This window comes from Gossypium hirsutum, chromosome A12, assembly GCF_007990345.1.
Source record: "Gossypium hirsutum isolate 1008001.06 chromosome A12, Gossypium_hirsutum_v2.1, whole genome shotgun sequence".
Taxonomy (NCBI): Eukaryota; Viridiplantae; Streptophyta; class Magnoliopsida; order Malvales; family Malvaceae; genus Gossypium; species Gossypium hirsutum.
In genome coordinates, this window is record NC_053435.1 from 2,775,876 (window position 1) to 2,792,962 (window position 17,087).

Consider the following 17,087-nt stretch of genomic DNA (forward strand, 5'->3'; position numbering starts at 1 on the left):
TGCTATGATCGAAATAAAATCAAATGCTCCTAACTAGATGTGCTATTGTATAAATGCAGAAATGTCATGAGAATGATTCATTTTTAAAATATTAAAGTGTCATCACTCGTTATCTATCAGAGTTTTATCACTGTGGTATTATGCTGCCTTCCTGTTCGACTAACATTTCCAACAAAAACCCATAAAAACAACCCATTTTGCTCAACTGGCTTTCCCCATTGTAGTTTCAAAGTCTCTTTCACTGTACCTTCTGGGACATAAGGTTTGTACCTCCCAGTACAACTCCAAGGGAATAATCATTTGATTTCTTCTCCATCCTGTTGCAATTCAGAGGTATAGGATTTGCATCATCTTCAATCAATTTGATCAACTACACTATTCCCTGGGTGTAATGAACAGATGTATATGCCTGATACCTGTATGAATACAGAATACCATTTTCTTTTTCTTGAGAAAAATACCATTACTCGTTCTTTGCTGGGATTACGACACCAATTTAATTTTCTTTTTGGTCAACCAATGTCTTTGATAGGAAACCTAAAGAGATAATTTTAATTTGGGTTGAAATATTTCCAGCCCTTAAGCTTGGTACGTTTTAAACAATAGTCCCGTTTCAGGTTCCTGTATTATTTAGAAACTTCCAGAGTAATATGTGAAAACACCTTTTATGAAAGTATTATTAGTCCACTAAACATTATTTCAATGTAAAAATGCTTAAAAAATCATAACAACGAACTAGAAACATAGCTCGAAGCAAATAAGTTAACCAAGGATAGTAAATGCAATTAAGAAGGAAACTTATTGGGACGTAAGAAAAATAAAGTAATCAAAGATAACAAATTTAAAATGGATGAAATGGAAAACTAGGTGCCCCAGATATCGCAGCTTGAGCTTCTCTGTACCAACTTCTTAAGGACCATTTTGAGCTTAATCTGTGCTTAAGGGATCTGGAGTACTTTGTTAATGCCCCAAGACGTAGCATATTTCTTCATTGTTAATTCAGGCATAGCAAGACTACTGTATGCCCCACTTCGATCCAAATTTGAGCCGCCCTTTTTAGGTTTTCAGCTCAAATCCCTTTTGGTCTCAAGGTGCCCTTTGCGGGTTTTCGCCTTGGCCTCTCCAGGTTCTTTTTCTTTTCTTTTTTTATTTTTCTCTTTTTTTTTGAAACTTTTAACTGTGATTGAATCTGAGTTCATCGGATTAGGCATGTTATTGCCATCCATTTCGGTCAATATCAATGCTCCTCCAGAACAGGCCTTCTTTACTACATAAGGTCCTTCTCAATTGGGCATATTTCTTCCTTTAAAACCCTTCTGTATAGGAAAGATCTTCTTCAATATCAAGTTCCCCTCGTGGAATTCTCTAGGATAAACCCCTTTGTCATAAGCCCGCATCATCTGACTATGGTGGACATCTTTTAAATTTGACTGAACATATTGGGATCGAATTCATTCTGCCTCATCTCATTTTAATTCTGACAAGGCTCGGAGAAAAGGAATCTTGTTTTCAAAACTATTTTTATCCCATAAACCAATGAGCAATATGTTGCCCCAGCGAAGATCCTGGTTAACATTCAATAAGCATAGAGGGTAAATGGTAACTTCTTTATGCCAATCCTTACAAGTCTCAGTCACCTTCTACAATCTCTTTTTGTTGTTTTTTTTTTATTTTTTGCCTTCCCTTTTTTGTTTTTTCTTTTTGGCCGCATTTGTTGTATTAGGATATTACATCTGATCTTTGAACAAACCGTAAACTTTTGACATTGTACAGTTGTATTAGACGTGATCTTTTCTGACATTACTTGTCGGCACTTTTTTTAAAATTTGACGACTACCGATCTTGTAATATTGGCATATGAAGCGACCCTCACCCTCTTCATGAAGTCATCGAAGACCACCAAGATAAATCGAAGAGTATTAGACCAGAATCATCTGATAACATCCATGCCCCACATATAGCAAATCTATGAAGAAATGAATAAGGCACATGAATCTTGTCTCACTAAATAGCTTATGCAATCCCCTTCCATGGTGGATCAACAGTACCCAAACATCATGATTAGCGTGGCTACCATGAAACTATTAACATGTGTCCGTCTAACACCGTATAGATATTTTCCATCCTCAGGTCTTAGTATCCCAGGTATATCTTGACATGATTATGCGAAAACATCTTTGAATTCATGGAGTACACCCAATGGCGATTCGCTTTGCCTTCGTGGTAATGCAGGCACTAATCTTTACCTCTTGCTCATAATGTCCACTAACCCCTTGTAGAGTAGGATCTGTTTTTATCATGTTCAACCATCCTTAACAAATCAGGAGATAGACTACAATCTCTATCATCTTTCAAAGTCTTGAGATCCGCTTAAACACATATCTCACTCCAAAAGGGAGTCAGTTACAGCGTTGCTCCTGTCGTTGATATCTAGGGACCTATTGTAAGTACAAAGGCATACTTCCAAAGAATAAATAATTCTAAGGATGATTATTTGTAATCATGAATGAAACATATTGAAAAGACAGTCCAAAGAAGAAAAGAATATATCAAGAATGAAAGAGCATTTACTCAAAAAAGATGTATTTTGATTGAAATAAAGATTTTGAACACGAGCCTATTTCACAAAAGGATTCTTATTGCTTCGAGGCTTAAAACAATAAGTGTGTTTTGAATATTACTCTAGATTAGCTCTAAAAATACGGGGATCTCTTCCATAGTCCCATTGTTCAAAACGCTTCCAAGTATGTAAAAGTTTGGAGACTTTTATTCCTCAGTTTCCTCTTCGTATATATCATTCAGATTTCCCGATATTTCTTTCAGGCTTTTGACTTGTTCAAGGCATTGCAACTCTTTGCTCATTGTCGTGTAATATAAAGATGCTTAGTCATTTGACTTTTGTCGATTCCCAAGTTAATTGAAATAATTTTACCTAATTAGGGTCTTTTTTATGAAAATCTCGTGCATGTGATGAAATGCAATGCAAATGCATGAGATGAATGCAAAAAGAAAGAGAGGCGTTGATTATGAATTAAATTCCATTAGAACAACTTTTCTAGAAAACAAATTTCTTTACATAAAGCGGATTACATATGTGGCCTTGCCCTCATGTTCCAGGCGAAGACACCGATTTCTTTTCTTTGTAAAAGCCAAATTTCACAAGCTTCCAATAGTTGCCCCCACTAGCTCATTTTGCTTGATTCGGGCCGCGACTTAATACTCATTTAACCCCACAATGTTCGTTAGATCCTTTAAGAAAGTTGAGACGTGACGTCTTTCAAATAATCTTTATTGACTTGAATCCTCATGTAAAGTCTTGTTTTTCTTCGTGAACTATCAGCTTTCTTCCGTTGTGTTTACTTGGACCATATTCAGACAACCGTATTATAATTCACTTTATCAAGAAATTCGTTTTCTTATGACAAACTGTTCTATTTAGTAATCAAATATGAATCAACACCTCCTTTCTATGATGATGTAATGCAATACAGTCATAAACAAAACAGACAAAATACGTTAGTACAGAAGAAATAAGTAGCAAATAAAGCACCTACTTGGGTAACCACTAGGGCTTAGAGTGGCTCTTCCTAGGGTGGGCTCTTAAGGCTCGCTATATGAGGTTGAGTTCTAAAGACAGGGTACCTGAACCAGCTGATTCCTTAACCCTCACCCATTATAGGCTCATGTGGATTGAGTTCGATTCAGGGGAATACATTTCCCTATGGCCATGCGGAGGTGAAAACCTCACGAAGACATAGGTACAGATGTATCCCGGAAGCAGTCCACTAGCCCATACGGAGGTGAAAACCTCACGGAGGCATAGTTTCTCACTCCCACTTAAAAAGGTGCGACCACAACGGTCATGCATGATGATGCGAAAGGCTACATAAATAAAATAAAATAAAACTCAAAATGTAAAACACGAATAAAATGACCAAAAACCATAAAACCCATGAAATGCAATAATAGGATCGTATATTAAAATTTAAATTTTAAATTTTCAACAAACGGACAGAAAATAATCAATTTTACGGCTTGACTTTCGTATTAGTTCCCCAGTGGAGTCGCCAAGCTGTCGAAACCATGTTTATTTTGGAAAATGGGGATCGACTTTTGAAAATGAAAAGTTGGGGGTCGCCACCGACTTTTTTGAGGTGTAATCGGATCACCTTGAGGTTGATCATTTTAATAAAATATTTGATTTATTAAAATAATAAATTTCGGTCTACGAAAATTGAGAAAAAGGGTTCGGGAGTCGGTAACGCACGAGGAAGGGTTAGCACCCCCGTAACGCCCAAAATTGGTACCAATTGATTATTGAATGTCCTATCGTTGAAAATTTAGAAAAAATTTAAAATACGATTCCTTTAAAAATGTATGAACAATTCGAATTGGATTTTAAGGTTCACTTGCTCCAAAGAAATAAAATACCACATCCAGTACTTTAGGATACGATACTTTAAGCCTCCAAAGACTAAGATCACCTCATAATTTCCAAAACACGCAACGAACTCTTAAAAGGGTACTTCGTTATTTGGAAAAACAGAAAAACAAAACCCAACACGTTAGGGCACGATTTCTCGAATTTCCAAACAGGAAACATTGCCTTATTTTGAAGAGTTTTCGAATAAGTAATTATAAAACCGGCTCAAATATATTCGCTTGGTTTACTTTAAGGGTAATAAAACAATCAATGTTGAGCGAAAATGCAGATTTTGTAAAAAACATGATGCAATAATAAGAAACTAAATCATAATTCTAAGCATGAAACGATAATAAGTGGATTCGAATTGAAAACGAAAGAAATAACACGTGATACACAAAACTACATGAAACCAATATAACACAAAACAATTTAAAAATCATACGAACAATATACAAAGGAATAACATATATTAGAATTCAAAATAGTTTATATGTATAAAAAAACGGATAATATATTAGTGATTATTTAAAAAAAATATTGAAACGAATAATATGTAACATAATTTCAAATGAAACAAATTGACTAAACGAATGATATATTTATATGAAAATAATAAATGAAAATAACGTATATACAAAGACCAAAGTAATTAACATAAATAAAATATGCAATAAAAAACAAGATCCTCAAAGAAAGCCAAGCTATATACGAATAATTTTAAAGAAAATATATACAATAAATTTAGAAAATATTTACATAAAATAATATGAAAGCAACAATGTACATAGAATAGAGTTAATCATAAATTATATGACTAATAACATAGATATGAGAACATTTCAATGTAATAACATACAAATAAAAAATAAAAAATAAAATAAAAAAATAATGTTTTTCAAAAGAAGAAGTGGAATTGTCAAAATTATTTAAAATACATATATACAAATAAATAAAGAAAATAAAAAAATGTTAAATGAACCTTTTTTAAGAAAAAGTGAATTACGGAAAAACTCATTTAAAATAAAATTAAAATAAAAGAGATATTTTATAAATAAAGTAAACCATTGAAATAGAATCGTGGACCAAAACAAAACGCGTATAAACGCTTGGGACTAAAACTGAAAATAAACTAGACCCCCAAACGTGTCGTTTCAGCGCGGATTAAAATGAAAATATGCGCAAGTCCCAGGGATAATTTAAAAGAAATAAAAAAACCAAACATGGCTTAATTAGACAATAGTGCAAGGGAAGGGGACTAAACGCGCAAATTATCCATTTAGAGAAATCATGCGCATGACCCAAGTCAAAAGAGCTGTCTGTTCCTTCCCCCAATGCCATTTCCTTTTATTAACCATTAAAACCCCTTTTTTTTTTGTCAAAAAACGTTTTAACCTTTATTTTTTAAATAAAGAAACCCAAAAATGTTTTATGAAATTCCTTCTTCTCCCTTACTATCCCTTTTGTCTTCCAGCCGAAAAGGCCACCAATGGTTCACCCAACCGCCACCGTGACTCCGGTGAGTCTCCCTTCGTCGACACGAGCACGACGTGGCTCCGGTGAGTCTCCCTCTCTCTCCTTTAACAAATATTATTGCTTTTGGTCTCTGCTTGTATTTGATTTCATATATATTTCCACTATTGTATTCGTAGAAAGGGAACCCCCCTTTACAATGAAAAATTGAAGGCTTTTATAGCCAAAACCCATACATTTTCTTCCTATTTCTTTGCTCTAATTGCAGGTGTTGTGATGTCGTGGAGGAGTGCACGATCGTGGGGCATGGATTGCCGAGATAGAGGTCGTGTATGGGCGTGCCGACGTGAGTGGGAAGCTGATCATGGGGCTACAGCGCCAACTGCTTTCAGAACTCTTAGTGTTACTGGAATTTTATGTTATGGGCTTAGGCCATTTGGGCCAGCTAGGGAGTTGGGCCACTACAATTTGGGCTTGTTTAATTTTGGGATTGGTTTCTTTTTGGTTTTAATTATTTTTGCTTTTATGTGTGTATGGGCTATAATTGGGTATTTGGACCGGGCAAAAATTGGGTTTTACAAGTATTATATACATATATATATATAAGAAAATACAAAACGTTCCTACCTTTTTTTGCTGTTGCCGGAGCCTTTTCTGGCCTAAAGGGCTACCAAACCCTAAGGGGTGCGCCTAAATCCTCGTCGAGAATGATTGGAAACCGAATGGTTTTTTTTTGCGATCTTTGGCCATTAGAGGGGGCGGTCTCTGTCGTCAATGGCCAGTGGCTACGGCGGAGACTCACTGGCGCTAGGGCCAGATTGAAAGGGGCAAGAGAAAAAATAAAAGAAACTTAATTTAAAAAAAAAAAAACTAAGGTTGAAAATGAATTTTTTAAGAAAATTTTTGCATATATAGTGACCAGGATACAATGTCGTTTCGTCCAGCCCCAAAACAGCGTCATTTTGTGACGTGACCTGAAAACTGACCCAACCCACCTTAGGATCTACATGTTTTCGAGACCAGGGTTTATTTGTGACCCCGGTCCTTCCGCTTTTGCAGCCTGCTTCAATTTAGTCATGTTCTTTTTTTTTTTAATTTTGGCACTTAATTTTATTTCATTTTCATTTTGGTCCTTAGGCTTTTTTGGGAAACATACACCTAAAACGATGTCGTTTTGGGGCCAACCCGATGACCCGGCCCTGATCCTCTTAGGATCCCGTGTTTTTGGAGGAAGGGTCTATTTGCGCCTTTGGTCCTTTTGCTTTTATGGCATGTTTCAATTTGGTCCTATTCTCTTTTAATTATTTTATTTCTTCCCTATAATTTTAATTTACTTACAAATTGGTCCCTTGACTCAAGCTGACCTTCTGGGGAATGACACGTGTCCTGAGTTTGGGATATATTCCCATTTAGCCCCTGTTATTTTTCTTCCGTTACAATTTAGTCCTTATTTTTATTTTATCCCGATCTATCCTTTTAATTTCATTTAAATTACGAATTTATCCTTTATTTTTCAGTCTTTTATAAACTATTTTCTTTATATTTATTTATTTATTATTTCTTTACCTTTTTTGTATATTTAAAATTATATTTTATATTTCCTTTTTATTTATGCATTTTATCCCTTTACTATTATTGCCACTATTATTTGCTTTTTTATATTTATTCTTATTATTTTATTATTTCTTTTATCGCTTTCGGTATTTTCACGCTATTTATATTTATTTTTTATTATGCATCATTTCTTTTTTATTTCGAGTTACCTTACTTATTTTATTATCTAAATTGGTATTATTATTATTATCCCATCGTCATTGATCAATGCTATTACCATTATTATTATGGTTATATTGTGCATGGTACATTATTATTGCTATCACTACTATCATCTTAATGCTTATATTTTATTATTTCAACTTGTACAGCAAATTTATTTTTGCTAAGGATTCTATCACATTAATTACATAAATTAATGACCTATCGTGTTAAATATCATTTCGTTTTTACCCAACAAATAGGAACTAATCAAAATCGAGGTAATGTTCATTATTTTTAAAATTAAAAGGGTCGTGTTCTTAATTTACGAAATATGACTTATTTCTAAAACCGAAATAGTTGAATATCTATTTCAAAAAATAAAAGACGAGATTTAAGTAATGAACAAATGACATTTATTATTGTTTCCGAGGATTTAAGGCATTGTGTCCTAACTTACGGGATATGATCCTTTTTTTTTCTCGATTAACATAAAATAAGTTATTTTCGCGAAAACTAGTTTAATTAAGTAATGTCTTAATACAAAAAGGGATCATATTTTAAATTCTCTTCAAATTTTCAATTCTCGATACTCAGACATCAAGTAATCAATTAGGTACCAATTTTGGGCGTAACGAGGGTGCTAATCATTCCTCGTGCGTAATTGACTCCCGAACCCATTTTTTAGATTTTGTAAACCGAAAAACATTGTTTTAATAAATCAAATCTTTTATTAAAATGATTAAATTACGAGATGATCCGATCACACATCATAAAAATGGTTGATGGTGACTCCCATTTTCGTTTTTAAATAAAAAATCGATTTCAAAAAAAATTTGGACAATACAATTTTACCATTTTATAATCTTTTTAAAGGTATATTTTTCCATAATTTTTTCACACATCAAACATCATATTTCCTAATCTAATTACTTTTTTTTTGGTAAAAAATACTTTTAATCTTTTAAAATGCACCATGACAACTATCGTTTCTAAAGTTTAAAAAAAGAAAAAAATTGAAAGAGGAGGAGCGTTAAAGCCCAAAAAGCAACCTAGCCCATAAAAACTGGAGAAGAAGGAACAGTGTGACGCTAGAATCGCGAAAGGAAGTATACCAACTGAATACAATCCCCCTTGTTTGTCTCTCTCACGCTCATTCCGGTTGATGGTGGCCCAGATTTAAAGGCCCTTTCCATTATTACACGAACGCTTCCCCCCTCTTTTTCCTCTCTTTGCTCCAAGAACTCTCCTTCTCTCTCTCTCTTTGAATGTTTGCAAATTGCACCAATAATTCAAGGTTAGTTCCTTTTAACACCTTCCTCTCTTTCTATTCTTTTTTGACGCAAACAAAAACTAATAAAAAAGAATAATGCCTGACGAAGTTTGAGCACTATTTATTTCGAATCTTATGCTTTCTGTTGCGTTCACTTGTTCAACAAGCAATTCAATTTGTCATCTTAGTTAACATTTTTTTTCTGTCTATATTGGTTTGGTTGCTGAGAAAACTGAGGTTAAGATTAAAAAAAAACAAGGCTAAAAAGTTTTCAAAAGGTCGCTCATTTTTCTTTACGAAGCTGATAGGTTTAGCTTAGGTTACTACATGTCTGTTGATTTTTTGCTTTATTTTACGTAAGTTTCGTGTTTGGTGCATGATTAACTATTTAAGTTTGATTTGCAACATGTTACCGGATTTTGAAGATTAAATTTGTTAAATGCTGAAAATATTAGTAATCTGTTTAGTTAAAAAGAAGAAGAAAAAAGTTTAGTTAAAGCAATATCAGGTATAGGCTAAATGAGAGTTAAGTAAAGAGACATACATTTGAAAATGCATATTCTTTGTTTTCTGAATGATGCTTCCTAATAAACGACAATTGAGCTAGGGTTTACAAATAACCTCGTCGATGATAACGAGAGTGAATCAATGAGGTAGTCGTTTTATGTTACCTCTTTTTTGGAGTCTGCTCCTAGCAATTTGTTTATACTTTATAGTAGTCTTTTATACATCTTTATATGATATATGTTGATTTATTGACACTGTTTCCAAGTAAATTTTGGTTTTTCCATTACTTATACTACCTATTTTTGGTTTCTTATTATGCTTTCATTTCGTCGACATTGTCCATGCCAATAAAGAAATTTGATTACTATATTACCTTATATAATAGCTAGATGTAAATGCGATGATTTGGTTTGTAATGAAGTAGAACGTGCTTATCTTTTACTTATTTTGGTTGGTTATTTAATGTTGAACCATGTAGTATTTCTACCTTTCAGAGTTTCATTAGCCAAGCTAGATTATAGATAGTTTGCTGCCACTCATGGAATGCAACACAAAACATTCCTATAATTGTGATTGGTAAGTCTTGTTCTTTTTTATTGTCAATTCCAGGCAAATGTATACAGTTTTGGGGGGGAATTATATTATATGTTCGGATCTTTGAATTCTATCATCCTCTCTCAAACTTATTAGTTTACTTGGTTTTTTAAAATAACAAATCCTAAACTTATTGTGGTAATAGGGTGCAGGAATGTGGCATTGCTAGGCTCATAATGATCTGATCAAGGTTGAACATATGGGTGTCTCTCCATCACAAGCAAAGACTAAAAAGGGGAACCATGTTTTCCCTGAAGAAAATACATCAGAGCAGGGCCATGAAATTGGTAGTGAATATTTACTTACTGAACTTTTTGAAAATAATAATCAATGTGGCCATGCTATAACACGAAATGATTCAACAGAAATTGCTACTGGTGTGTCTTGCTCCAGCATTCACAAATCTTCTTCTGAATATGTGGCTAACGGTTCTTGCCCGCAACCTTTGAGACTGCTTCCTAAAGGTGTTAGTGAGCATAATCATACCGATCAAAGTTTTAGCGCTCAAGAAACTGTACCAGGAAAGACACATGAGCGTCATTCTGGATATGTACACAAGGAAACATCAGAAAAGAAGCATCAGCCAGGTTCTGAAATTGTTAAAATTAAACTTGAAGAATCCCGTAGTTGGGTTTGTGGCCTTCCCGCTAAACATTCGAAACCATTTTCTAAAGGTTTGTCCAAGAATGCTATTACTGAAGGTTTGGGGCTGTCACCAGCAGGTTCTAAAAAGGATAACATACGTAGGGAACCTAGTAAGCCACCAGAGCAAGGACAACAGCTTGAATTGGAAAGTTTACCAAATAGTAAAGAGCAAAGCACTACTGCAATATCCACGAATGTTTTTAATCAAGCTTTGCAATTGAATCCTGAAGATACAAACAAGAGTAACTGTGACAAGCTTTTACAATCACCTTCTCAAGGTGCGCACAATGTTATTCAGAGTGGTAAAATTGAAGACATGGCCAAAAATTCTTGTGCAGAACAACATGAAACAACGTCCAAGAATTTTAGCCAAAGCAAGGATGGAAAAACATTGAAAACGATAAAGAAGAAATATATGCTAAGATCTTCGACAAATAATGACAGGACTTTGCCATCAATTTCACAAGAGAAATCTAAACCCGGTCAGCTGAGCAATAATTTGGTTGATGTTGCTTCTAGCGAGCAGGGACAAAGGAGGAAAAAGAAAAGGAGGGAAAAAAGAGAAGTTGTTGATGAATATTCAAGAATCAGGGGACATCTTAGATATTTATTGAATCGAATAAGCTATGAGCGCAGCCTGATTGCTGTATATTCTGCAGAAGGCTGGAAGGGCCAAAGGTGTGTTTATTTTACTTTATTATTATTATTATTATTATCATCATCATCTTGCATCTCTTTTTTATTTATGAACTAATTGTCATGATAATGTATGTCACCTTTTGGAATTGAAATTGATTCTTTACATGTCATCGTAGAAGTCTGATTGCCCATTTCCCCATGGATAGCTAACGTATATGTTTGTTTCTTTGGATTGTTTGTGTAACCTTCAGCCTAGAAAAGTTAAAACCAGAGAAGGAGCTTCAGCGTGCTACATCCGAAATTCTTCGACGCAAATTGAAAATCAAAGATCTATTTAAACGCATTGATTCATTATGTGCTGAAGGAAGGCTTCCTGAATCTTTATTTGATTCTGAAGGACAAATCGACAGTGAGGATGTAGGAGAATCGTAGTTAATAATAGAATTGTTCATATATTAGTTCCCATTTGTCTTATTGATTTATTTGTGTTTTAGAATTAGAAATTCTTAGACATGAGATCCTTTAATTGTAGATATTCTGTGCAAAATGTGGGTCCAAAGACCTGTCTCCTAACAATGATATCATTCTGTGTGATGGTGCTTGTGATCGTGGATTCCATCAATATTGCTTGCAACCGCCTTTGTTAAAAGAAGACAGTAATACTTTCCATTGCTTGCTTGAGTAATAAATTGATATCCGGGGTTTGAACTTATTTTATCATTAACGCTTTTCTTTTTTCACCCCTTACCTCGTTGATACAGTTCCTCCCGATGATGAGGGTTGGTTATGCCCTGGATGCGATTGCAAAGTTGATTGTATTCAACTGCTTAATGAATTTCAAGGAACAAGTTTCTCTCTTACTGACAATTGGGAGGTCAATAACAGGTTTCCTTTCTTTTTTCTAGTTTTTTATCCTTTTTTTTCTTGGCTTACCATGCTTATTCCTGCAACAGAAGGTCTTTCCTGAGGCATTGGTATCTGAAGATGGAGAAAATCAAGATCCTAACTTCAGACTACGTTCAGATGATTCTAATGATAATGACTATAATCCTGATGGTTCAGAAACTGGTGAGAAAGGTGAGGGAGATGAGTCGAGTTCTGATGAATCCGATTTCACTTTTACATTTGAAGAATGGGAAGTTCCAGCTAATGTTGATCCGAATTTGGGGGAGTTTCCATCTGATGACGCAGTGGGTGATGATGCTGATTATGATCCTAATGGATCAAATCATGATACTGAGACAAGCCGGGAAAGCTCAAGTTCTGATTTTAGGTTTGATTCTGAGGATCTTGGTTATATGTTAGAAGATGACATTGCTTCCCAAAAAGATGAAGACCCCATGTCTAATAGTGCTTCCACAGTTTCCAAGAGACGAAAATCTAAATGTGGGGGAAAGGAGTCTTTGAAGGACGAGCTGTTATCAATACTGGAATCAACTTCTGAACAAGATGGTGCTGCTGTTTCTAAGAAACGAAACAACGAAAGGTTGGACTACAAAAGGTTATATGATGTGAGTGTCATTTAAAGTTAAATAAGAAAATCTGCCATGACCCATTGCTATAATAATCATTTAACTTTGTGCATGATGGTGTCACCGTCATCAGTTCAGTCTTTTCCTACATTATGTGGTTTTCTTTATTTTGAGTATATAGGAGATGTATGGCAACATTCCTTCAGGTTCCAGTGATGATGAAGATTGGAACGATGCCACTACATCGAGAAAAAGGATGAAATGTACTATAAGAGCGACACCAACGTTGTCAAATGGAAATGCTTGTGCAAGTAGGAGTGAAGAGACCAATTTTAATGATACAGATTTATCACTTGCTGAAGAGGGAGGCGTAACTGTATCTGGTTCAAGTGGTAAAAAATCTGGTTCAACATATAGAAGACTAGGGGAAGCTGTAAAGCAGGTTAGTATAGTACGTTATATGACTTTGATTACTCATGACAGGGTCAAAACTTTTCTTTTTGAAACACATCCAGCTTATATTTTCTTTTTAAAACTGATTAACTTGGTGGTCTTTTTTTAAAAAAAAAATTGCAGAGACTTAACGAGTCTTTCAAGGAAAACCAGTATCCCGATCGATCCACGAAAGAGAGTTTGGCTAAAGAGCTAGATATAACTTTCCACCAGGTCTCTTGTCAATGACCATACATTTCTCTGTTATTTTATCATTGGTTCCTTATCACAAGTTTCTGCTGCAGGTCAGCAAATGGTTTGACAACGCTCGCTGGAGCTTCAATAATTCATCATCTATTCACGAAAGTGCAATCGAAAAAGTTTCAGAAAATGAAATTCCCTCAGCTCTTGAAACGAAGAATTGAAGGTGAAGATGTACAGGAGAACTCGAAATGGTCAATGGATGGATTCGGGCATCCGATTTAGATTCGAATTCTTTCTTGGGTAAGCTTTAAATTAAGGCATAGAGGCAGGCAACAGACAAGGAATTTGTTAGTTGAAAAAAATGAATTTTGTATTTTTCATTGCCCTATTAGAAAATTTTAACCTGGCACTTAGCTAGACATTGCAAGTCATTGTGTGTTCAGGTTGTGTTTGTATATTCTGTAATGTAATTATTATATTCAAAGTATTTTGTTTTTTTATACATTTTGATAATTAATAATTTGTATTATATAAATTTGTGTATTCTTAGTTTGTATATTTTTGTTGTGGGAGTATTGCCCTATCTTTTTTCATGTTTTTGTAAAACTCTTCACCCATTTCAATGTTCGGTACGAGTGAGAAATGTCATAGGAACACATATATTAAAAAAATCTTAAGAACTATTTAAGAAATCAAAATTTAAAACAATTTAAAGAAATTATAAAATTTAGATAAAAACATTTTGAAGTCTTTATAATCATTTTAAAACCATTTAGAAACATTTGGTAAACTATGTAGACAAAATCAGGCTTTACAAAGATAGCTTTTTTATGGCATATATTTGTTCTGTAAAACAAATTGACCACATTTGGAAAGATTTGGATATAATTCAATGTTATTTTGGGTCACTTAAATACATCTAGGGATATATTCAATTCGTAAAACAAATATATGTAGCTCAATAGCTTAAATTGCAACCTTTAAATTTTGGAAAGTTAGGGGATTTGTCATAGTTCAAATTTTAAAATAATTTAATAGAATCACATAAATAAGATAAAAATAACCTTTGAAGGCTTTAAGGTTATCTTAAAATCATTTAGAATCTTTTTGTGGGTGATCGGGTCTATTCAAGATCAAGTACAAGCATTGAGGAACTTAAAACGACCAAATTAATGCAGGAGAGTCTATTCAATGACTAGGTATTGGTATCGATACGCAAGGCATGGGTACCTACTACCTAAGCCTGAAATTGTAGCATTTTGCTACTATCAAGCCATGTTCTGATACCTATAAATTAGGTACCAGAACCTGTGTTTCCTAGGATCAAAAATAGTTTAAAAACACTTAATAACTTCCCCAATCAACATCATAGAGTACCATTAGATTTCAAATCATTTAAAATACATTCAAATGTCATTTACATTTATTCCAAAAATGAATTCAATGTAGTTGAGAACCAAAGTTTAAAATACAATTCAACAATTTGAATACATTCTTCATCTAGAATCATAAAACACTATAATTACAATTCTCTAAAAGGTCGACGTCCTATACATGCGATAACTAATGAATTCTAGTACAATACCATGGTTTAACCTTCTTTAAAACTTAAAGTTGTCATGAAATGCCTCCAAGTCACAAATTCAATAATTTCGAAAAGAATTTCATCTACAAATTTAAACAACTAACGTGGTAAGCTCGAGAGTTAAGTAAGTACTCATGGATTATCCTAGCATGCCTTAATTATTAATAGCTTGAGTCATTTACAAATTTTATTCAAGAGTTGTTAAGGAATACCAGTCACATATCTTATTAGAAGATCATTAGCACTCAAGCCACTTCATGTCATTTATTTCTAATACATTATTAGGGTGGTTCCAATTATGATATTCTTGCTCTTAAAGTGAGATTTCAATTATAGTATTATAATTACACCATTTTTATTTGAATAATTCATTATCTCCCTTATTTGGCCACTTAGTTGTAGTGGTTTCCTGATTTCAATTTATGCAAGTTAACAAATGTTAAGCTTTCATTTAATTTTTTTCATTAGTCAAGTGTCTTTTAACACTTTGTTCACATCATGTTTCTTTAATTATTAACCCACCCTTAATGCATTTTATTCCACTTATGGTAGTTTGTTCATAATTAATTTTATTTTCTAGATCTCGATTTATATTGCCATTAGCAAACCTAACAACATGAGATCGGATACATAAAATTCCAACCACAAACACAAAAAAAACTGAAGAAATGAATCCATAGCGTACAAAAGGACTGCATCCTAAGACTTCAAACACAATCGAAACCATATCTCCTAACATACATGCACTAATCATCCTATACATGCCAAATAATATCCTCACTAATCATTCATTTTACCAGAGTGTTACCCAATATTATAGTCACATTCCAATTACTACATGGTTTTCATACAAATAAAGATATATCATATCTAAAATGTATACCATAGAAAGGTTGGGAAACGATTTAGGAAATTTTGAGTTTTTTGGTAGTTCCCATTCAGGCAAATGGTAATATTGAATGATTTACATTTAATCATTTTGAATATTTTTATGTTTAAATTTAATTATTTATATTTTATTTTATTTAAATTATATAATGTTTAGTTCCTTTTTAAGTCTTCAAATAACTTACTTTATTTACATAATTATAAATAATATATTAATTTTCTTAAATTAAAATATAAAATTATTTTATAAGTTTAACTTATTTAAAGAAGCTTTTTTTAAAGAAATATCTCTTATATATATATAAAGAATCAATATATATTAATTTTATATCTTAAAATTATAAACTTAAAATCACGTTAATATATATTTATATTAATTAATACCAATTATTTTATAAACTTAGTCAAGTTAATAAATTAAATTTTGAATGAAACTTAAACATTTAATAAAAAAATAGGAAATACAAATATTTTTGTTTAAAAAGTTTTTCAAATTGATATACAATCAAATTAATATTTTTTTCTTAAAAATAAAAAATATATAAATTCTTTAATATATAATATATAAAATACAACCATATTTAAAATCAATTTACAATATTAACATTGTTACTTGAAATTCAATCAACACTATGATGTTGAATAAAAATAAAAATGTCTTAAATATTATCTATCTTGGTAGCATGTAAGAAATCTAATATATATGTGTGTATATATATATACCATAGTAATTTAGAGTTATAATTAAAGAAATAATTTTTATGTGTTACCCCTTATAAGTTATTATTTGTCACGATAATAATCTGTTACTTGGAATTACAATAAAAAATACAAAGAAAGATTAATTACAATAAAAAAAAAAAAGATAATCACATTAATTTTATCATATTGTTTTTATATTATCTAACTTTTTAATAATGAATTGATTAATCATTTCCTAATACAACAATATCTATCGAATCTTCGACAATAAAATAAAAAAAAAAAAAAAAAAAAAAAAAAAAAAAAAAAAAAAAATAAACCTCTTAAACATTATAGATTAACAAATTAGATGATAAATTTGCTCACCTATATATAAGTTTATATTAAAATAGTAATAATATTTTATGAATGTTATTTATAACAAAATAATATTTCTTAATAAACTGAATTAATGAAATTCAATCATATACTAAATTTAAATAATAATATTTATGA

General features: G+C 32.4%; 1 protein-coding gene across 6 annotated transcripts; it reads left to right on the forward strand.

The window, feature by feature from the left end:
- The first annotated feature begins 8,761 nt into the window (after window positions 1–8,761).
- LOC107922637 (homeobox protein HAT3.1) lies at window positions 8,762–13,915 on the forward strand. Of its 6 annotated transcripts, none has more exons than XM_041082484.1 (11): window positions 8,762–8,948; window positions 9,926–10,007; window positions 10,171–11,348; window positions 11,561–11,726; window positions 11,842–11,965; window positions 12,071–12,194; window positions 12,263–12,582; window positions 12,672–12,820; window positions 12,963–13,223; window positions 13,358–13,447; window positions 13,519–13,915. In XM_041082484.1, the coding sequence occupies exons 3-11, from the start codon at window positions 10,225–10,227 to the stop codon at window positions 13,636–13,638; spliced, it is 2,478 nt and encodes an 825-aa protein (XP_040938418.1). In that variant the 5' UTR covers window positions 8,762–8,948; window positions 9,926–10,007; window positions 10,171–10,224; the 3' UTR covers window positions 13,639–13,915. The 6 variants fall into 6 exon arrangements, with proteins under 6 accessions (XP_040938418.1, XP_040938417.1, XP_040938415.1 ...); XM_041082483.1 differs by having other exon boundaries at window positions 10,171–10,312; window positions 10,391–11,348; window positions 12,071–12,183; window positions 12,263–12,820; XM_041082481.1 differs by having other exon boundaries at window positions 12,071–12,183; window positions 12,263–12,820.
- Window positions 13,916–17,087: the final 3,172 nt, after the last annotated feature.

Excerpts from the sequence above, each read along its gene's own strand:
- LOC107922637 (XM_041082481.1), top strand. The coding sequence starts at position 10,225 with ATGGGTGTCTCTCCATCACAAGCAAAGACTAAAAAGGGGAACCATGTT. Across the intron at positions 12,184-12,262 it reads CTCTTACTGACAATTGGGAG|AAGGTCTTTCCTGAGGCATT; the intron begins GTCAATAACAGG and ends TTCCTGCAACAG. Across the intron at positions 13,448-13,518 it reads TAGATATAACTTTCCACCAG|GTCAGCAAATGGTTTGACAA; the intron begins GTCTCTTGTCAA and ends TTTCTGCTGCAG.